Below are 20,296 nucleotides of genomic sequence, written 5' to 3'. Positions count from 1 at the left end.
GGGGAAAGTGGGCAGGGAAAGGGCGGAACCATGAGGGTAAAAGGGGGCGGGGAAAGGGCGGAACCATGAGGGTAAAAGGGGGCAGGGAAAGGGCGGGAATCGTGAGGGGAAAGGGGCGGGCTCAGGCCAAGGGCGGCAACTCTGAGGGGACACTCTGGGAGGCGGCACTCTGCAAATAGAACTGCAACCGACTGAACATGAACGGGAGAGAAATCAATAAGTCTGAGAGTTTTATTTCGTATAAAATACATTCCACACACCCAGCCCAAGATAATCCCCATCCCACCACCCTAACTGCGATCACGCTTCTCCAAGACTCCTTCCAGCCCAATCTTACTCAGGTGGCTGAAAATCGAGTGAGTTTTTTATGACATTGACTTTTTTGAGTTGCGATTGAGAAGTTTTGGGGCAAGACTGAGCTGTTTTCAGTGGGATTTGAGTGGTTTTGAGGTGACAGATCCATACCTCGTAGATTTTGGAGTGCAAAGAGATGGAGAAAGGAGAAATATTAAGGCCAAACCAAAATTTGAAGCTTCCATGTGTGTTCCCAGCATGGATCACGGGGAATGTGAGTGACCAGGGCTGTGCCCACAGTGCCTCCTCCAGTGGGGGATGGAGCTGGAGCAGCGCACGAAGCTCTGCCCGCACTCGGGGCACTCACAGGGCTTCCCTTAGTGGTGCCTCCGTTGGTGTTGGGTCAAGTGAGAGCTCTGTGAGAAGCTCTTCCCACACTGGGGACACTCGTAGGGCCTCTCCCCGGTGTGGATGCGCCGGTGTTTCATGAGGGTGGAGTTGTACTTGAATCCCTTCCCGCAGTCGGGACAGAGGAAGGGCCTCTCCTCTGAGTGAATCCGATAGTGCTCGAGGAGATAAGAGCTGGTCCGAAACCTCTTCCCGCATTTATCACACTCGTAGGGCCTCTCCCCAGTGTGGATGCGCCGGTGCCTGATGAGGTGGGAGTTCTGCCTGAATCCCTTCCTACAGTCAGGGCACTGGAAGGGCCTCTCCTCTGTGTGAGTCTGAAAGTGCCGGAGGAGATGGGTGCTGGTCCGAAACCTCTTCCTGCATTTGTCACACTCAAAGGGCCTCTCCCCTGTGTGGCTCCTCTGGTGCTTGTCCCGGGCGGAGATCTGGCTGAAGCGCATCCCACACGCGGAACACTCGAAAGGCCTTTCCCCAGTATGGATCCTCTGGTGCACGATCAGGCCGGAGCTCTCTGTGAAGCTCTTCCCACACTCCCTACACACATAGGGCCTCTCTCCAGTGTGGGTCCTCTGGTGCTTGATCAGTTGGGAGTTCCACCTGAAGCTCTTCCCACACTCCCCGCACGTGTGGGGCTTCTCCCCATCACGGAGCTGCTCACGGAGCACCAGCTCCGAGCTCTGCCTCCGTCTCCGGCCGCCTTCCCGGCCCAGGCCGGCTCTTTCCCCCTCACATCCCCGCCGGCTGCGTTTGCAGCCCCTCCTCGAGCGGCATCTCCGCGCCTTTTCCTCCCCGTTGCCTTCCTGCGCCGTGGAGCCGCTCAAAACGGCCTCTTCCACCAGCTCCTGCCGCGGGCATTTGTCCTCCCTGCTCTCCATGCTCCGCTCCCGCTCTGGGGGAGGAAGGACAAGGACACGATGGGATTTGCCTCCGTGCCACAGCCGAGGGCAACGAGATCCCCCCAGGCCGTCCCCGGCAGGACGGCACCGCCACCCCCCGATGTCCCCCCGAGGGGCCTTTTCCGCTCAGCCTTGGACTTCTTCATTCTCCAAACATCCCCCAAAAACCCACCCCAGGCACCCCCCGGGATATCAGGGCCGGGCTCCCGTCCCTGCTCACCGGCGCGATGCGGGGGGAGATGATCCCACAGGTGGGGGGCTGCGAATTCAGGCTGGGCTCCAGATCGTGGATCCGTCCGTTCAGCCTCGATCCGCCTTTGTCCCTCCTCTTCCTCTTCCTCCCGCTGCTCCTCTTCCATCCCCCCTCCCGCTCCTCAGCGTTATCTCCGCCTCCTTCTCCTCTTCCATCCCGCCCCTTCCATCCCTTCTCCTCTTTCTCCTCCCCAACCCCACCTTCTTCCCCTCCTTCCATCGCTGCTCTCTCTCCGCCTTCATCCCTCCCCTTCTTTCTTCCTTAGTCCTGCTCCTCTCCCCCAACCGGCTGTAACCGTGAGGGGAAAGGGGGCAGGGAAAGGGCGGAATCGTGAGGGGAAAGGGGGCAGGGAAAGGGCGGGAACCGTGAGGGGAAAGGGGCGGGCTCAGGCCAAGGGCGGCAACTCTGAGGGGACACTCTGGGAGGCGGCACTCTGCAAACAGAACTGTAAGCGACTGAACATGAACGGGAGAGAAATCTGTAAGTCTGAGAGTTTTATTTCGTATCAAATACATCCCACACACCCAGCCCAAGATAATCCCCATCCCACCACCCTAAGTGAGGTCACGCTTCTCTCAGTCTCCTTCCAGCCCAGTCTTACTCAGGTGGTGGAGGAATTGAGTGAGTTTTCTATGACATTGACTTTTTTCAGTTGCAATTAAGCAGTTTTGGGATAAGATTGATCTGTTTTCAGTGGGATTTGAGTGGTTTCGAGGTGACAGATCCATCCCTCGTGGATTTTTGAGTGCAAAGAGATGGAGAAGGGAGAAATATTAAGGCCAAACCAAAATTTGAAGCCTCCAGGTGTGTTCCCAGCATGGATCACAGGGAATGTGAGTGACCAGGGCTGTGCCCACAGTGCCTCCTCCAGTGGGGGATGGAGCTGGAGCAGCGCACGAAGCTCTGCCCGCACTCGGGGCACTCACAGGGCTTCCCTTAGTGGTGTCTAAGTTGGTGTCGGGTCAAGTTAGAGCTGCTGGAGAAGCTCTTCCCACACTGGGGACACTCGTAGGGCCTCTCCCCAGTGTGGATGCGCCGGTGGGTGACGAGGGTGGAGTTGTGCCTGAATCCCTTCCCACACTCAGGGCACTGGAAGGGCCTCTCCTCTGTGTGAGTCTGAAAGTGGCGGAAGAGATGGGCGCGGGTCCGAAACCTCTTCCTGCATTTGTCACACTCAAAGGGCCTCTCCCCTGTGTGGCTCCTCTGGTGCTTGTTACGGTGGGAGCTGTGGCTGAAGCGCATCCCACACACGGAACACTCGAAAGGCCTTTCCCCAGTGTGGATCCTCTGGTGCTGGATCAGGTTGGAGCTCTTAATGAAGCTCTTCCCACATTCCCCGCACTTGTAGGGCCTCTCCCCAGTGTGGGTCCTCTGGTGCCTGATGAGCTGGGACCTCCATCGGCAGCTCTGCCCACACTCCCCACACTCGTTAGACTTCACCCGAATGTGGGACCTCTGGTGCTGGATCAGGTTGCATTTCCTACTGAAGCTCTTCCCACACTCCCCACACTCAAGGGACCCATCTCCACTATGTGTCCTCTGGTGCGTGATCAGATTGCTGCGCTGGCTGAAGCTCTTCCCACACTCCCCACACTCAAAGGGCCTCTCCCCAGTGTGAATCCTCTGGTGCACGATCAGTTCGCAGTTCCACCTGAAGCTCTTCCCACACTCCCCACACTCAAAGGGCCTCTCCCCAGTGTGAATCCTCTGGTGCTCGATCAGTTTTGAGTTCCACCTGAAGCTCTTCCCACACTGGGGACACTTGTAGGGCCTCTCCCCAGTGTGGATGCGCCGGTGCGTGACGAGGGTGGAGTTGTACTTGAATCCCTTTCCACAGTCGGGACAGCGGAAGGGCCTCTCCTCTGTGTGAATCAGATAGTGCCTGAAGAGATCAGAGCTGGTCTGAAACCTCTTCCTGCATTTATCACACTCGAAGGGCCTCTCCCCAGTGTGGATGTGCCGGTGTTTGATGAGGTTGGACTTCTGCCTGAATCCCTTCCCACAGTCGGGGCATTGGAAGGGCCTCTCCTCTCTGTGACTCTGAAAGTGGCGGAAGAGATTGGTGCGGGTCTGAAAGCTCTTCCCACACTTGGAACATTCGAAGCACCTCTCCCCAGTGTGAATCCTCTGGTGCCTGATCAGATTGTGGCGCTGGCTGAAGCTTTTCCCACACTCCCCACACTCATAGGGCTTCTCCCCAGTGTGAATCCTCTGGTGCGTGATCAAATGGGAGTTGCTGCTGAAGCTCTTCCCACACTCCCCGCACGTGTGGGGCTTCTCCCCATCACGGAGCTGCTCACGGAGCACCAGCTCCGAGCTCTGCCTCCGTCTCCGGCCGCCTTCCCGGCCCAGGCCGGCTCTTTCCCCCTCACATCCCCGCCGGCTGCGTTTGCAGCCCCTCCTCGAGCGGCATCTCCGCGCCTTTTCCTCCCCGTTGCCTTCCTGCGCCGTGGAGCCGCTCAAAACGGCCTCTTCCACCAGCTCCTGCCGCGGGCATTTGTCCTCCCTGCTCTCCATGCTCCGCTCCTGCTCTGGGGGAGGAAGGACAAGGACACCATGGGATTTGCCTCCGTGCCACAGCCGAGGGCAACGAGATCCCCCCAGGCCGTCCCCGGCAGGACGGCACCGCCACCCCCCGATGTCCCCCCGAGGGGCCTTTTCCGCTCAGCCTTGGACTTCTTCATTCTCCAAACATCCCCCCAAAAACCCAACCCAGGGACCCCCCGGGATATCAGGGCCGGGCTCCCGTTCCAACTCACCGGCGCGTTCCGGGGGCGATGATCCCATAGGTGGAAGCAGCGAATTCAGGCCGGGCTCCAGACCGCGTGGATCCGTCCGGTCAGCCTCGATCCGCCTTTGTCCCTCCTCTTCCTCTTCCTCCCGCTCCTCCTCTTCCATCCCCCCTCCCGCTCCTCAGCGTTATCTCCGCCTCCTTCTCCTCTTCCATCCCGCCCCTTCCATCCCTTCTCCTCTTTCTCCTCCCCCACCCCGCCTTCTTTTCCTCCTTCCATCGCTGCTCTCTCTCCGCCTTCATCCCTCCTCTTCCATCTCCCCCAGCCCTGCTCCTCTCCCCGAACCGGCTGGAACCGTGAGGGGAAAGGGGGCGGGGAAAGGGCGGGAACCGTGAGGGGAAAGGGGGCAGGGAAAGGGCGGGAACCGTGAGGGGAAAGGGGGCAGGGAAAAGGGCGGGAACCGTGAGGGGAAAGGGGGCGGGGAAATGGCGGAACCGTGAGGGGAAAGGGGGCAGGGAAAGGGCGGGAACCGTGAGGGGAAAGGGGCGGGCTCAGGCCAAGGGCGGCAACTCTGAGGGGACACTCTGGGAGGCGGCACTGTGCAAACAGAACTGCAACGGACTGAACATGAACGGGAGAGAAAAAAGTAACTCTGAGAGTTTTATTTGCTATCAAATACATCCCACACACCCAGCCCTACACAATCCCCGCCCAAATACTCTAATTGAGATCCCACTACTCTAAACCACAGGCTGGCTGAAGAATCGAGGAAAATTCGTATTGCATTGAGTTTTTCTCAGGAGGGATTGAGCATTCTGGGGCAAGAGTGAGCTGTTTTCACTGGGATTTGAGTAGTTTTGCAGTGAAAGATTCATCTCTCTTGGCTTTTGGAATGCAAAGAGATCGAGAAGAGAAAAAAATTCAGGTGAAATTAAACTGAGAAACAGCCAGGTGTGTTCCCAGCATGGATCACAGGGAATGTGAGTGCCCAGGGCTGTGCCCACAGTGCCTCCTCCAGTGGGGGATGGAGCTGGAGCAGCGCACGAAGCTCTGCCCGCACTCGGGGCACTCACAGGGCTTCCCTTAGTGATGCCTCCGTTGGTGTTGGGTCAAGTTAGAGCTGTGTGAGAAGCTCTTCCCACACTGGGGACACTCGTAGGGCCTCTCCCCAGTGTGGATGCGCCGGTGGGTGACGAGGTAGGAATTCTGCCAGAATCCCTTCCCACAGTCGGGGCACTGGAATGGTCTCTTCTCTGTGTGAGTCTGACAATGCTTGAGGAGATGGCCACTGGTCCGAAACCTCTTCCTGCATTTATCACACTCGTAGGGCCTCTCCCCAGTGTGGATGCGCCGGTGAGCGATGAGGTGGGACTTCGGCCTGAATCCCTTCCCACAGTCGGGGCACTGGAAGGGCCTCTCCTCTGTGTGAGTCTGAAAGTGGCAGAAGAGATCGGCGCGGGTCTGAAACCTCTTCCTGCATTTGTCACACTCGTAGGGCCTCTCCCCTGTGTGGCTCCTCTGGTGCTTGTTCCGGTGGGAGCTCTGGCTGAAGCGCATCCCACACACGGAACACTCGAAAGGCCTTTCCCCAGTGTGGATCCTCTGGTGCACGATCAGTCTGGAGCTCTCTGTGAAGCTCTTCCCACACTGCCCACACTCGTAGGGCCTCTCCCCAGTGTGGGTCCTCTGGTGCCTGATCAGGTCCGACCTCCATCGGAAGCTCTGCCCACACTCCCCACACTCAAAGGGCCTCTCCCCAGTGTGAATCCTCTGGTGCTCGATCAGTCCGGAGTTCCACCTGAAGCTCTTCCCACACTCCCCGCACGTGTGGGGCTTCTCCCCATCACGGAGCTGCTCACGGAGCACCAGCTCCGACCTCTGCCTCCGTCTCCGGCCGCCTTCCCGGCCCAGGCCGGCTCTTTCCCCCTCACATCCCCGCCGGCTGCGTTTGCAGCCCCTCCTCGAGCGGCATCTCCGCGCCTTTTCCTCCCCGTTGCCTTCCTGCGCCGTGGAGCCGCTCAAAACGGCCTCTTCCACCAGCTCCTGCCGCGGGCATTTGTCCTCCCTGCTCTCCATGCTCCGCTCCCGCTCTGGGGGAGGAAGGACAAGGACACGATGGGATTTGCCTCCGTGCCACAGCCGAGGGCAACGAGATCCCCCCAGGCCGTCCCCGGCAGGACGGCACCGCCACCCCCCGATGTCCCCCCGAGGGGCCTTTTCCGCTCAGCCTTGGACTTCTTCATTCTCCAAACATCCCTCCAAAAACCCACCCCAGGCACCCCCCGGGATATCAGGGCCGGGCTCCCGTCCCTGCTCACCGGCGCGATGCGGGGCCCATGATCCCACAGGTGGGGGCTGCGAATTCAGGCTGGGCTCCAGATCGTGGATCCGTCCGTTCAGCCTCGATCCGCCTTTGTCCCTCCTCTTCCTCTTCCTCCCGCTGCTCCTCTTCCATCCCCCCTCCCGCTCCTCAGCGTTATCTCCGCCTCCTTCTCCTCTTCCATCCCTTCCTCTTCCTGCTCCCTAACCCCACCTTCTCCTCCTCCTTCCATCGCTGCTCTCTCTCCGCCTTCATCCCTCCTCTCCCATCTCCCCCAGCCCTGCTCCTCTCCCCGAACCGGCTGGAACCGTGAGGGGAAAGTGGGCAGGGAAAGGGCGGAACCGTGAGGGGAAAGGGGGCAGGGAAAGGGCGGGAACCGTGAGGCGAAAGGGGGCAGGGAAAGGGCGGGAACCGTGAGGGGAAAGGGGGCAGGGAAAGGGCGGGAACTGTGAAGGGAAAGGGGGCAGGGAAATGGCGGAACCGTGAGGGGAAAGGGGTGGGCTCAGGCCAAGGGCGGCAACTCTGAGGGGACACTCTGGGAGGCGGCACTGTGCAAACAGAACTGCAACGGACTGAACATGAACGGGAGAGAAATCTGTAACTCTGAGAATTTTATTTTCTATCACATACATCCCACACACCCAGCCCAAGATAATCCCCATCCCACCACCCTAACTGAGATCACGCTTCTCCCAGTCTCCTTTCAGACCAATCTTACTCAGGTGGCGGAGGAATTGAGTTATCTATGACATTGAATTTTTTGAGTTGCAATTAAGCAGTTTTGTGATAAGATTGATCTGTTTTCAGTGGGATTTGAGTGGTTTTGAGGTGACAGATCCAACCCTCGTGGATTTTTGAGTGCAAAGAGATGGAGAAGGGAGAAATATTAAGGCCAAACCAAAATTTGAAGCCTCCATGTGTCTTCCCAGCATGGATCACAGGGAATGTGAGTGACCAGGGCTGTGCCCACAGTGCCTCCTCCAGTGGGGGATGGAGCTGGAGCAGCACACGAAGCTCTGCCCGCACTCCGGGCACTCACAGGGCTTCCCTTAGTGGTGGCTCCGTTGGTGTCGGGTCAAGTGAGAGCTGCTGGAGAAGCTCTTCCCACACTGGGGACACTCGTAGGGCCTCTCCCCAGTGTGGAGGCGCCGGTGGATGACGAGGGTGGAGTTGTGCCTGAATCCCTTCCCGCAATCGGGGCAGCGGAAGGGCCTCTCCTTTGTATGAATCCGATAGTGCAGGAGGAGATCAGAGCTGGTCCGACACCTCTTCCTGCATTTATCACACTCGTAGGGCCTCTCCCCGGTGTGGATACGCTGGTGGGCGATGAGGTGGGCCTTCTGCCTGAATCCCTTGCCACAGTCAGGGCATTGGAAGGGTCTCTCCTCTCTGTGAATCCAATAGTGCTTGAGGAGATGGGTGCTGGTCCGAAACCTCTTCCTGCATTTGTCACACTCGAAGGGCCTCTCCCCTGTGTGGCTCTTCTGGTGCTTGTTCCGGTAGGAGCTGTGGCTGAAGCGCATCCCACACTCGGAACACTCGAAAGGCTTTTCCCCAGTGTGGCTCCTCTGGTGCAGCATCAGGTGAGAGCTCTTAATGAAGCTCTTCCCACATTCCCCACACTTGTAGGGCCGTTCCCCAGTGTGGGTCCTCTGGTGCCTGATGAGCTGGGACCTCCATCGGCAGCTCTGCCCACACTCCCCACACTCGTTAGACTTCACCCGAATGTGGGACCTCTGGTGCTGGATCAGGTTGCATTTCCTACTGAAGCTCTTCCCACACTCCCCACACTCAAGGGACCCATCTCCACTATGGGTCTTCTGGTGCGTGAGCACATTGCTGCGCTGGCTGAAGCTCTTCCCGCACTCCCCACACTCAAAGGGCCTCTCCCCAGAGTGAATCCTCTGGTGCACGATCAGTTCGCAGTTCCACCTGAAGCTCTTCCCACACTCCCCACACTCAAAGGGCCTCTCCCCAGTGTGAATCCTCTGGTGCACGATCAGTTCGCAGTTCCACCTGAAGCTCTTCCCACACTCCCCGCACGTGTGGGGCTTCTCCCCATCACGGAGCTGCTCACGGAGCACCAGCTCCGAGCTCTGCCTCCGTCTCCGGCCGCCTTCCCGGCCCAGGCCGGCTCTTTCCCCCTCACATCCCCGCCGGCTGCGTTTGCAGCCCCTCCTCGTGCGGCATCTCCGCGCCTTTTCCTCCCCGTTGCCTTCCTGCGCCGTGGAGCCGCTCAAAACGGCCTCTTCCACCAGCTCCTGCCGCGGGCATTTGTCCTCCCTGCTCTCCATGCTCCGCTCCCGCTCTGGGGGAGGAAGGACAAGGACACGATGGGATTTGCCTCCGTGCCACAGCCGAGGGCAACGAGATCCCCCCAGGCCGTCCCCGGCAGGACGGCACCGCCACCCCCCGATGTCCCCCCGAGGGGCCTTTTCCGCTCAGCCTTGGACTTCTTCATTCTCCAAACATCCCCCCAAAAACCCAACCCAGGCACCCCCCGGGATATCAGGGCCGGGCTCCCGTCCCTGCTCACCGGCGCGATGCGGGGGGAGATGATCCCACAGGCGGGGGCTGCGAATTCAGGCTGGTCGACCGCGTGGATCCGTCCGCTCAGCCTCGATCCGCCTTTGTCCCTCCTCTTCCTCTTCTTCCCGCTCCTCCTCTTCCATCCCAACCCCCCTGCTCCTCCCCCCGACCCCGCCTCTTCCTCATCGTTCATCCCTGCCCTTCCCTCCCTCCTCCTCCCCCCCCAGCAGCAGCCGCACTCTCCGTGCCCCGTTCCCGCAGCCCTCGCAGCCGCGGCAGGAGCGCGGATGGAGCCGGGACAGGTCGGGATGGGCAGCGCGGGGCTCTCGGCTGCTCCAGCCGCTGCGGGAGGGGTGAACCCGGCCCGGGCCAAAGGAGAGGCGAACTGGGCAAACTGGGGGCTGCACATCCAAACTGGGCCTTGCTGGGGACCCTGCCTGGCCACTGCCAGCCCTTGGGGCTCCTCTCGGCACATCCGCCAGGGGGGAACGCACACAGGGCTGGGGGATCCCGGCAGTGGCAGCGCTGCCAGGGACGGGGCTGCGCTGGGGTCGTACTGGGAGTGACTGGGGCTGTACTGGTTCTGTACTGACATCATACTGGGAGTAACTGGGGCTGTACTGGTTCTGTACTGACATCATACTGGGGTCATACTGGGAGTGACTGGGGCTGTACTGGTTCTGTACTGACATCATACTGGGGTCGTACTGGGAGTGACTGGGACTGTACTGGCTTTGTACTGACACTGGGATGACACTGGGATTGTAGTGAGTTTGTACTGACATCATTCTGAGATCACTCTGCCTTCCCAGGGCAGATTGTGATCACACTCATGGGGGCTGGCATCATACTGGGATCATACTGGGAGTGGCTACAATCATACTGGGATAAGAGTGGCTGTGATTGGACCCTCAATGGGGGCTTCTGGGAGCTACCAGGCCCATGCTGGGAGCCAACTGGGGACTGAATTAGAGGAACTGGGAGCAACTGGGGTAAAAGTGGGGGCAAGTGAACCACGCTGAGGTGACTGGGAGTGCCTGGCAATGACTGCCAGAATGTTCAGGGCAACTGGGATATACTGGGAGGGTCGGAGACCATGCAGGTGGTGATTGGCACCAAACTGGGACTGACTGGGAAGGTGTTGGGGGAACTGGGAACACGCTGGGGGCGAGTGGGAGTGACCGGGCCATTGCTGGGAGAGACTGGGATCACACTGGGAGTGCCTGGGACTATGCCAGGGACAACTGGGAGAACGGAGAACACACTGGATGAAAGTGGGAGGAACTGGGAGCAACTGGGACCATGCTGGGAGACAATTGCATCATCATGGGGAATCACTGGGAGGGAGTGACCTCGTCTGGGAGTGACTGGGATCAGGCAGGAGGCAGGGGAAGTGACCAGGATGATACTGGGAGTGCACAGGCCCATACTGGGAATGACCAGGCTATTACTGGGATTGCCCAGGAAACTGGAATCGCACGGGGGAGCAACTGGGCTCATACTGGGAGCAGCCACTGCAGACCCCGGATGTCTCCCCGAGGGCCATTTGCGGCTCGGCTTTGGGGCCCTGCCAGCTGCAAACATCCCCCCGAAACAAACCCCAAACCCAGGCACCCCCCGGGATATTTGGGCCGCGCTCCCCCTCCCCAGGAACCTGCGGGATGTGGGGCGATGCTTCTGGGGCTGTGGCACTTTGAGGGAGCGCCTGGGGCACGAGATGCTCCCTCTCCTCTTCTGCTGTGGCAGCTGCTCGGACTCTTCCTCCCTCCCTCCTCTTCCTCCCCCGATCCCGGTGGGCGAACCGTGAGGGGAAAGGGGGCAGGGAAAGGGCGGGAACCGTGAGGGGAAAGGGGGCAGGGAAAGGGCGGGAACCGTGAGGGGAAAGGGGGCAGGGAAAGGGCGGGAACCGTGAGGGGAAAGGGGCGGGCTCAGGCCAAGGGCGGCAACTCTGAGGGGACTCTCTGGGAAGCGGCACTGTGCAAACAGAACTGCAACGGACTGAACATGAACGGGAGAGAAATCAGTAACTCTGAGAATTTTATTTCGTATCAAATACATCCCACACTCCCAACTCCACACAATCCCCGTCCCACCACCCTAATTGAGATCCCACTACTGTAAATCACCTCCCAACCCCATGTCAGCCTGGCGGCTGTAGAATCGAGGAAAATTTGTATGGCATGGAGTTTTTCTCAGGAGGGATTGAGCATTCTGGGGCAAGACTGAGCTGTTTTCAGTGGGATTTGAGTTCTTTTGAGGTGAGAGATTCATCTCTCTTGGCTTTTGGAGTGCAAAGAGATGGAGAAGAGAAAAGAATTAAGGTGATACTGAAAGGAGAAGCAGCCAGGTGTGTTCCCAGCATGGATCACAGGGAATGTGAGTGACCAGGGCTGTGCCCACAGTGCCTCCTCCAGTGGGGGATGGAGCTGGAGCAGCGCACGAAGCTCTGCCCGCACTCGGGGCACTCACAGGGCTTCCCTTAGTGGTGGCTCCGTTGGTGTTTGGTCAAGTTAGAGCTGTGTGAGAAGCTCTTCCCACACTGGGGACACTCGTAGGGCCTCTCCCCAGTGTGGATGCGCCGGTGGGTGACGAGGTTGCAGTTCATCTTGAATCCCTTCCCACACTCAGGGCATTGGAAGGGCCTCTCCTCTGTGTGATTCCAATAGTGCCTGAGGAGATGGGTGCTGGTCCGAAACCTCTTCCTGCATTTATCACACTCATAGGGCCTCTCCCCTGTGTGGATGCGCCGGTGGGCGATGAGGTTGGAGTTGTCCCTGAATCCCTTCCCACAGTCGGGGCATTGGAAGGGCCTCTCCTCTGAGTGAGTCTGAAAGTGGCAGAAGAGATGGGTGCTGGTCTGAAACCTCTTCCCACACTGGGGACACTCGTAGGGCCTCACCCCTGTGTGGATGCGCCGGTGCCTGACGAGGTTGCCGTAGTTCTTGAATCCCTCCCCGCAGTCGGGGCACTGGAAGGGCCTCTCCTCTGTGTGAATCAAATAGTGCCCGCGGAGATTGGAGCTACTATTAAAGCCCTTCCCACACTGGGGACACTCGTAGGGCCTCTCCCCAGTGTGGATGCGCCGGTGGGTGACGAGGTTGCAGTTGCGCTTGAATCCCTTCCCACACTCAGGGCATTGGAAGGGCCTCTCCTCTTTGTGAATCCAATAGTGCTGGACGAGATAGGTGCTGGTCAAAAACCTCTTCCTGCATTTATCACACTCGAAGGGCCTCTCCCCGGTGTGGGTCCTCTGGTGCACGATCAGGCTGGAGCGCTGAGTGAAGCTCTTCCCACACTCGCCACACTCGTATGGCCTCTCCCCAGTGTGGATCCTCTGGTGCGTGACCAAATGGGAGTTCCTACTGAAGCTCTTCCCGCACTCCCCACACTCAAAGGGCCTCTCCCCAGTGTGAATCCTCTGGTGCACGATCAGTCCGGAGTTCCTGCTGAAGCTCTTCCCACACTCCCCGCACGTGTGGGGCTTCTCCCCATCACGGAGCTGCTCACGGAGCACCAGCTCCGACCTCTGCCTCCGTCTCCGGCCGCCTTCCCGGCCCAGGCCGGCTCTTTCCCCCTCACATCCCCGCCGGCTGCGTTTGCAGCCCCTCCTCGAGCGGCATCTCCGCGCCTTTTCCTCCCCGTTGCCTTCCTGCGCCGTGGAGCCGCTCAAAACGGCCTCTTCCACCAGCTCCTGCCGCGGGCATTTGTCCTCCCTGCTCTCCATGCTCCGCTCCCGCTCTGGGGGAGGAAGGACAAGGACACCATGGGATTTGCCTCCGTGCCACAGCCGAGGGCAACGAGATCCCCCCAGGCCGTCCCCGGCAGGACGGCACCGCCACCCCCCGATGTCCCCCCGAGGGGCCTTTTCCGCTCAGCCTTGGACTTCTTCATTCTCCAAACATCCCTCCAAAAACCCACCCCAGGCACCCCCCGGGATATCAGGGCCGGGCTCCCGTCCCTGCTCACCGGCGCGATGCGGGGCCCATGATCCCACAGGTTGGGGCTGCGAATTCAGGCCGGGCTCCAGATCGTGGATCCGTCCGTTCAGCCTCGATCCGCCTTTGTCCCTCCTCTTCCTCTTCCTCCCGCTGCTCCTCTTCCATCCCCCCTCCCGCTCCTCAGCGTTATCTCCGCCTCCTTCTCCTCTTCCATCCCTTCCTCTTCCTGCTCCCTAACCCCACCTTCTCCTCCTCCTTCCATCGCTGCTCTCTCTCCGCCTTCATCCCTCCTCTCCCATCTCCCCCAGCCCTGCTCCTCTCCCCGAACCGGCTGGAACCGTGAGGGGAAAGTGGGCAGGGAAAGGGCGGAACCGTGAGGGGAAAGGGGGCAGGGAAAGGGCGGGAACCGTGAGGGGAAAGGGGGCAGGGAAAGGGCGGGAACTGTGAGGGGAAAGGGGGCAGGGAAATGGCGGAACCGTGAGGGGAAAGGGGTGGGCTCAGGCCAAGGGCGGCAACTCTGAGGGGACACTCTGGGAGGCGGCACTGTGCAAACAGAACTGCAACGGACTGAACATGAACGGGAGAGAAATCTGTAACTCTGAGAATTTTATTTTCTATCACATACATCCCACACACCCAGCCCAAGATAATCCCCATCCCACCACCCTAACTGAGATCACGCTTCTCCCAGTCTCCTTTCAGACCAATCTTACTCAGGTGGCGGAGGAATTGAGTTATCTATGACATTGAATTTTTTGAGTTGCAATTAAGCAGTTTTGTGATAAGATTGATCTGTTTTCAGTGGGATTTGAGTGGTTTTGAGGTGACAGATCCAACCCTCGTGGATTTTTGAGTGCAAAGAGATGGAGAAGGGAGAAATATTAAGGCCAAACCAAAATTTGAAGCCTCCATGTGTCTTCCCAGCATGGATCACAGGGAATGTGAGTGACCAGGGCTGTGCCCACAGTGCCTCCTCCAGTGGGGGATGGAGCTGGAGCAGCACACGAAGCTCTGCCCGCACTCCGGGCACTCACAGGGCTTCCCTTAGTGGTGGCTCCGTTGGTGTCGGGTCAAGTGAGAGCTGCTGGAGAAGCTCTTCCCACACTGGGGACACTCGTAGGGCCTCTCCCCAGTGTGGAGGCGCCGGTGGATGACGAGGGTGGAGTTGTGCCTGAATCCCTTCCCGCAATCGGGGCAGCGGAAGGGCCTCTCCTTTGTATGAATCCGATAGTGCAGGAGGAGATCAGAGCTGGTCCGACACCTCTTCCTGCATTTATCACACTCGTAGGGCCTCTCCCCGGTGTGGATACGCTGGTGGGCGATGAGGTGGGCCTTCTGCCTGAATCCCTTGCCACAGTCAGGGCATTGGAAGGGTCTCTCCTCTCTGTGAATCCAATAGTGCTTGAGGAGATGGGTGCTGGTCCGAAACCTCTTCCTGCATTTGTCACACTCGAAGGGCCTCTCCCCTGTGTGGCTCTTCTGGTGCTTGTTCCGGTAGGAGCTGTGGCTGAAGCGCATCCCACACTCGGAACACTCGAAAGGCTTTTCCCCAGTGTGGCTCCTCTGGTGCAGCATCAGGTGAGAGCTCTTAATGAAGCTCTTCCCACATTCCCCACACTTGTAGGGCCGTTCCCCAGTGTGGGTCCTCTGGTGCCTGATGAGCTCCGACCTCCATCGGCAGCTCTGCCCACACTCCCCACACTCGTTAGACTTCACCCGAATGTGGGACCTCTGGTGCTGGATCAGGTTGCATTTCCTACTGAAGCTCTTCCCACACTCCCCACACTCAAGGGACCCATCTCCACTATGTGTCCTCTGGTGCGTGATCAGATTGTTGCGCTGGTTGAAGCTCTTCCCACACACCCCACACTCAAAGGGCTTCTCCCCGGTGTGGATCCTCTGGTGCTTGATCAGGATGGAGTTCTTCCTGAAGCTCTTCCCACACTCCTCACACTCAAAGGGCCTCTCCCCAGTGTGAATCCTCTGGTGCTCGATCAGTTGGCAGTTCCACCTGAAGCTCTTGCCACACTCCCCGCACGTGTGGGGCTTCTCCCCATCACGGAGCTGCTCACGGAGCACCAGCTCCGAGCTCTGCCTCCGTCTCCGGCGGCCTTCCCGGCCCAGGCCGGCTCTTTCCCCCTCACATCCCCGCCGGCTGCGTTTGCAGCCCCTCCTCGTGCGGCATCTCCGCGCCTTTTCCTCCCCGTTGCCTTCCTGCGCCGTGGAGCCGCTCAAAACGGCCTCTTCCACCAGCTCCTGCCGCGGGCATTTGTCCTCCCTGCTCTCCATGCTCCGCTCCTGCTCTGGGGGAGGAAGGACAAGGACACCATGGGATTTGCCTCCGTGCCACAGCCGAGGGCAACGAGATCACCCCAGGCCGTCCCCGGCAGGACGGCACCGCCACCCCCCGATGTCCCCCCGAGGGGCCTTTTCCGCTCAGCCTTGGACTTCTTCATTCTCCAAACATCCCCCCAAAACCCAACCCAGGGACCCCCCGGGATACCAGGGCCGGGCTCCCGTCCCTGCTCACCGGCGCGATGCGGGGGCGATGATCCCACAGGCGGGGGCTGGGAATTCAGGCTGGTCGACCGCGTGGATCCGTCCGCTCAGCCTCGATCCGCCTTTGTCCCTCCTCTTCCTCTTCCTCCCGCTCCTCCTCTTCAGCCCAACCCCCCTGCTCCTCCCCCCGACCCCGCCTTTACCTCATCGTTCATCCCTGCCCTTCCCTCCCTCCTCCTCCTCCCCCAGCAGCAGCCGCACTCTCCGTGCCCCGTTCCCGCAGCCCTCGCAGCCGCGGCAGGAGCGCGGATGGAGCCGGGACAGGTCGGGATGGGCAGCGCGGGGCTCTCGGCTGCTCCAGCCGCGGCGGGAGGGGTGAACCCGGCCCGGGCCAAAGGAGAGGCGAACTGGGCAAACTGGGGGCTGCACATCCAAACTGGGCCTTGCTGGGGACCCTGCCTGGCCACTGCCAGCCCTTGGGGCCCCTCTCGGCACATCCGCCAGGGGGGAACGCACACAGGGCTGGGGGATCCCAGCAGTGGCAGCGCTGCCAGGGACGGGGCTGCGCTGGGATCGTACTGGGAGTGACTGGGGCTGTACTGGTTCTGTACTGACATCATACTGGGAGCGACTGGGGCTGTAGTGGTTCTGTACTGACATCATACAGGGGGTAACTGGGGCTGTACTGGTTCTGTACTGACATCATACTGGGAGTGACTGGGGCTGTACTGGTTCTGTACTGACATCATACTGGGGTCGTACTGGGAGTGACTGGGACTGGACTGGTTCTGTACTGACATCATACTGGGGGTAACTGGGGCTGTACTGGCTTTGTACTGACATCATACCAGGGTCGTACTGGGAGTGACTGGGGCTGTACTGGCTTTGTACTGACGTCACACCAGGTTCGTACTGGGAGTGATTGGGACTGCACTGGTTCTGTACTGACATCATACTGGGGTCGTACTGGGAGTGACTGGGACTGCACTGGTTCTGTACTGACATCATACCGGGGTCATACTGGGAGTTACTGGGACTGTACTGGCTTTGTACTGACACCACGCTGGGATGACACTGGGATTGTAGTGAGTTTGTACAGACATCATTTCAGATCACACTGCGTTCCCAGGGCAGATTGTGATCGCACTCATGGGGGCTGGGATCATACTGGGATCATACTGGGAGTGGCTACAATCATACTGGGATAAGAGTGGCTGTGATTGGACCCTCAATGGGGGCTTCTGGGAGCTACCAGGCCCATGCTGGGAGCCAACTGGGGACTGAATTAGAGGAACTGGGAGCAACTGGGGTAAAAGTGGGGGCAAGTGAACCACGCTGAGGTGACTGGGAGTGCCTGGCAATGACTGCCAGAATGTTCAGGGCAACTGGGATATACTGGGAGGGTCGGAGACCATGCAGGTGGTGATTGGCACCAAACTGGGACTGACTGGGAAGGTGTTGGGGGAACTGGGAACACGCTGGAGGCAAATGCGAGTGACTGGGCCATTGCTGGGAGAGACTGGGATCACACTGGGAGTGCCTGGGACTATGCCAGGGACAACTGGGAGAACGGAGAACACACTGGATGAAAGTGGGAGGAACTGGGAGCAACTGGGACCATGCTGGGAGACAATTGCATCATCATGGGGAATCACTGGGAGGGAGTGACCTCGTCTGGGAGTGACTGGGATCAGGCAGGGAGGCAGGGGAAGTGACTAGGATGATACTGGGAGTGCACAGGCCCATACTGGGAATGACCAGGCTATTACTGGGATTGCCCAGGAAACTGGAATCGCACAGGGGAGCAACTGGGCTCATACTGGGAGCAGCCACTGCAGACCCCGGATGTCTCCCCGAGGGCCATTTGCGGCTCGGCTTTGGAGCCCTGCCAGCTGCAAACATCCCCCCGAAACAAACCCCAAACCCAGGCACCCCCCGGGATATTTGGGCCGCGCTCCCCCTCCCCAGGAACCTGCGGGATGTGGGGCGATGCTTCTGGGGCTGTGTCACTTTGAGGGAGCGCCTGGGGCACGAGATTCTCCCTCTCCTCTTCTGCTGTGGCAGCTGCTCGGACTCTTCCTCCCTCCCTCCTCTTCCTCTCCGGATCCCCGATGGGCGAACCGTGAGGGGAAATGGGGCAGGGAAAGGGCGGGAACCGTGAGGGGAAAGGGGGCAGGGAAAGGGCGGGAACCGTGAGGGGAAAGGGGGCAGGGAAAGGGCGGGAACCGTGAGGGGAAAGGGGGCAGGGAAAGGGCGGGAACCGTGAGGGGAAAGGGGGCAGGGAAAGGGCGGGAACCGTGAGGGAAAGGGGCGGGCTCAGGCCAAGGGCGGCAACTCTGAGGGGACACTCTGGGAGGCGGCACTGTGCAAACAGAACTGAAAGCGACTGAACATGAACGGGAGAGAAATCAATAAGTCTGAAAGTTTTATTTCGTATCAAATACATTCCACACACCCAGCCCTAGATAATCCCCATCCCACCACCCTAATTGAGATCACGCTTCTCTCAGTCTCCTTCCAGCCTAATCTTACTCAGGTGGCTGAGAATCGAGTTTTTTAAGACATTGACTTTTTTGAGTTGCGATTGAGAAGTTTTGGGGCAAGACTGAACTGTTTTCAGTGGGATTTGAGTGGTTTTGAGGTGACAGATCCATCCCTCGTAGATTTTGGAGTGCAAAGTGATGGAGAAAGAAGAAATATTAAGGCCAAACCAAAATTTGAAGCCTCCATGTGTGTTCCCTGCATGGATCACAGGGAATGTGAGTGACCAGGGCTGTGCCCACAGTGCCTCCTCCAGTGGGGGATGGAGCTGGAGCAGCGCACGAAGCTCTGCCCGCACTCGGGGCACTCACAGGGCTTCCCTTAGTGGTGGATCCGTTGGTGTCGGGTCAAGTTAGAGCTGCGTGAGAAGCTCTTCCCACACTGGGGACACTCGTAGGGCCTCTCCCCAGTGTGGATGCGCCGGTGCCTGACGAGGGTGGAGTTGTGCTTAAATCCCTTCCCACAGTCAGGGCATTGGAAAGGCCTCTCCTGTGTATGAATCCGATAGTGCTGGAGGAGATGGCCGCTGGTCCGAAACCTCTTCCTGCATTTATCACACTCGTAGGGCCTCTCCCCTGTGTGGATACGCTGGTGGGCGATGAGGGTGGAGTTCTCCCTGAATCCCTTCCCACACTCAGGGCACTGGAAGGGTCTCTCCTCTGTGTGAGTCTGAAAGTGGCGGAAGAGATGGCCGCGGGTCTGAAACCTCTTCCTGCATTTGTCACACTCGAAGGGCCTCTCCCCAGTGTGGATCCTCTGGTGCTTGTTCTGGGCGGAGCTGTAGCTGAAGCGCATCCCACACTCGGAACACTCGAAAGGCCTCTCCCCAGTGTGGATCCTCTGGTGCACGATCAGGCTGGAGCTCACTGTGAAGCTCTTCCCACACTCCCTACACACATAGGGCCTCTCACCCGTGTGAATCCTCTGGTGCTCGATCAGTTGGGAGTTCCTGCTGAAGCTCGTCCCACACTCCCCACACTTGTAGGGCCGTTCCCCATTGTGGGTCCTTTGGTGCCTGATCAGGTCCGACCTCCATCGGAAGCTCTGCCCACACTCCCCACACTCGTAGGGCACCTCCCCAGGATGGGTCCTCTGGTGCCTGATCAGATTGCAGCGCTGGCTGAAGCTCTTCCCACACTGCCCACACTCAAAGGGCCTCTCCCCAGTGTGAATCCTCTGGTGCACGATCAGATCGCAGTTCCACCTGAAGCTCTTCCCACACTCCCCGCACGTGTGGGGCTTCTCCCCATCACGGAGCTGCTCACGGAGCACCAGCTCCGAGCTCTGCCTCCGTCTCCGGCCGCCTTCCCGGCCCAGGCCCGCTCTTTCCCCCTCACATCCCCGCCGGCTGCGTTTGCAGCCCCTCCTCGTGCGGCATCTCCGCGCCTTTTCCTCCCCGTTGCCTTCCTGCGCCGTGGAGCCGCTCAAAACGGCCTCTTCCACCAGCTCCTGCCGCGGGCATTTGTCCTCCCTGCTCTCCATGCTCCGCTCCCGCTCTGGGGGAGGAAGGACAAGGACACGATGGGATTTGCCTCCATGCCACAGCCGAGGGCAACGAGATCCCCCCAGGCCGTCCCCGGCAGGACGGCACCGCCACCCCCCGATGTCCCCCCGAGGGGCCTTTTCCGCTCAGCCTTGGACTTCTTCATTCTCCAAACATCCCCCAATAAACCCAACCCAGGCACCACCCGGGATATCAGGGCCGGGCTCCCGTCCCTGCTCACCGGCGCGATGCGGGGGGAGATGATCCCACAGGTGGGGGCTGCGAATTCAGGCCGGGCTCCAGACCGCGTGGATCCGTCCGCTCAGCCTCGATCCGCCTTTGTCCCTCCTCTTCCTCTTCCTCCCGCTCCTCCTCTTCCATTCCACCTCCTCTTTTTACC

At 59.7% G+C, this 20,296-nt stretch overlaps 4 protein-coding genes and 1 pseudogene across 7 annotated transcripts; all 5 read right to left on the bottom strand.

Moving 5' to 3' along the window:
- Positions 1 to 183: 183 nt before the first annotated feature.
- LOC141727989 (uncharacterized) lies at positions 184 to 9,554 on the bottom strand. Of its 4 annotated transcripts, XM_074534284.1 has the most exons (3): positions 4,614 to 4,777; positions 2,856 to 4,385; positions 184 to 1,324 (listed from the first exon to the last, which is right to left on the bottom strand). In XM_074534284.1, exons 1-3 carry the CDS (start codon positions 4,750 to 4,752, stop codon positions 672 to 674), a joined length of 2,322 nt encoding a protein of 773 aa, XP_074390385.1. In that variant the 5' UTR covers positions 4,753 to 4,777; the 3' UTR covers positions 184 to 671. The 4 variants fall into 4 exon arrangements, with proteins under 4 accessions (XP_074390385.1, XP_074390384.1, XP_074390382.1 ...); XM_074534283.1 differs by lacking the exons at positions 184 to 1,324; positions 4,614 to 4,777 and adding an exon at positions 9,443 to 9,546 and having other exon boundaries at positions 2,172 to 4,380; XM_074534281.1 differs by lacking the exons at positions 184 to 1,324; positions 4,614 to 4,777 and adding an exon at positions 9,443 to 9,554 and having other exon boundaries at positions 2,307 to 4,385.
- LOC141727999 (uncharacterized) lies at positions 5,234 to 7,375 on the bottom strand. The gene is made up of 2 exons (XM_074534295.1): positions 6,905 to 7,375; positions 5,234 to 6,676 (listed from the first exon to the last, which is right to left on the bottom strand). Exon 2 carries the CDS (start codon positions 6,660 to 6,662, stop codon positions 5,670 to 5,672), a length of 993 nt encoding a protein of 330 aa, XP_074390396.1. The 5' UTR covers positions 6,663 to 6,676; positions 6,905 to 7,375; the 3' UTR covers positions 5,234 to 5,669.
- Positions 7,492 to 9,554, bottom strand: LOC141727994 (uncharacterized). The gene is made up of 2 exons (XM_074534289.1): positions 9,443 to 9,554; positions 7,492 to 9,214 (listed from the first exon to the last, which is right to left on the bottom strand). The coding sequence occupies exon 2, from the start codon at positions 9,198 to 9,200 to the stop codon at positions 7,956 to 7,958; it is 1,245 nt and encodes a 414-aa protein (XP_074390390.1). The 5' UTR covers positions 9,201 to 9,214; positions 9,443 to 9,554; the 3' UTR covers positions 7,492 to 7,955.
- Positions 9,555 to 11,455: 1,901 nt separating this feature from the next.
- LOC141727993 (uncharacterized) lies at positions 11,456 to 13,578 on the bottom strand. Its single transcript, XM_074534288.1, has 2 exons — positions 13,402 to 13,578; positions 11,456 to 13,173 (listed from the first exon to the last, which is right to left on the bottom strand). Exon 2 carries the CDS (start codon positions 13,157 to 13,159, stop codon positions 11,915 to 11,917), a length of 1,245 nt encoding a protein of 414 aa, XP_074390389.1. The 5' UTR covers positions 13,160 to 13,173; positions 13,402 to 13,578; the 3' UTR covers positions 11,456 to 11,914.
- A 375-nt stretch (positions 13,579 to 13,953) lies between these two features.
- On the bottom strand, positions 13,954 to 20,261 carry LOC141727984 (uncharacterized; annotated as a pseudogene).
- Between the last annotated feature and the right edge of the window lie 35 nt (positions 20,262 to 20,296).

This window comes from Zonotrichia albicollis, unplaced genomic scaffold, assembly GCF_047830755.1.
Source record: "Zonotrichia albicollis isolate bZonAlb1 unplaced genomic scaffold, bZonAlb1.hap1 Scaffold_73_unloc_1, whole genome shotgun sequence".
Lineage (NCBI taxonomy): Eukaryota > Metazoa > Chordata > Aves > Passeriformes > Passerellidae > Zonotrichia > Zonotrichia albicollis.
The sequence above is the reverse complement of the archived record's forward strand: the minus strand, read 5'-3'. Positions and strand labels throughout refer to the sequence as shown.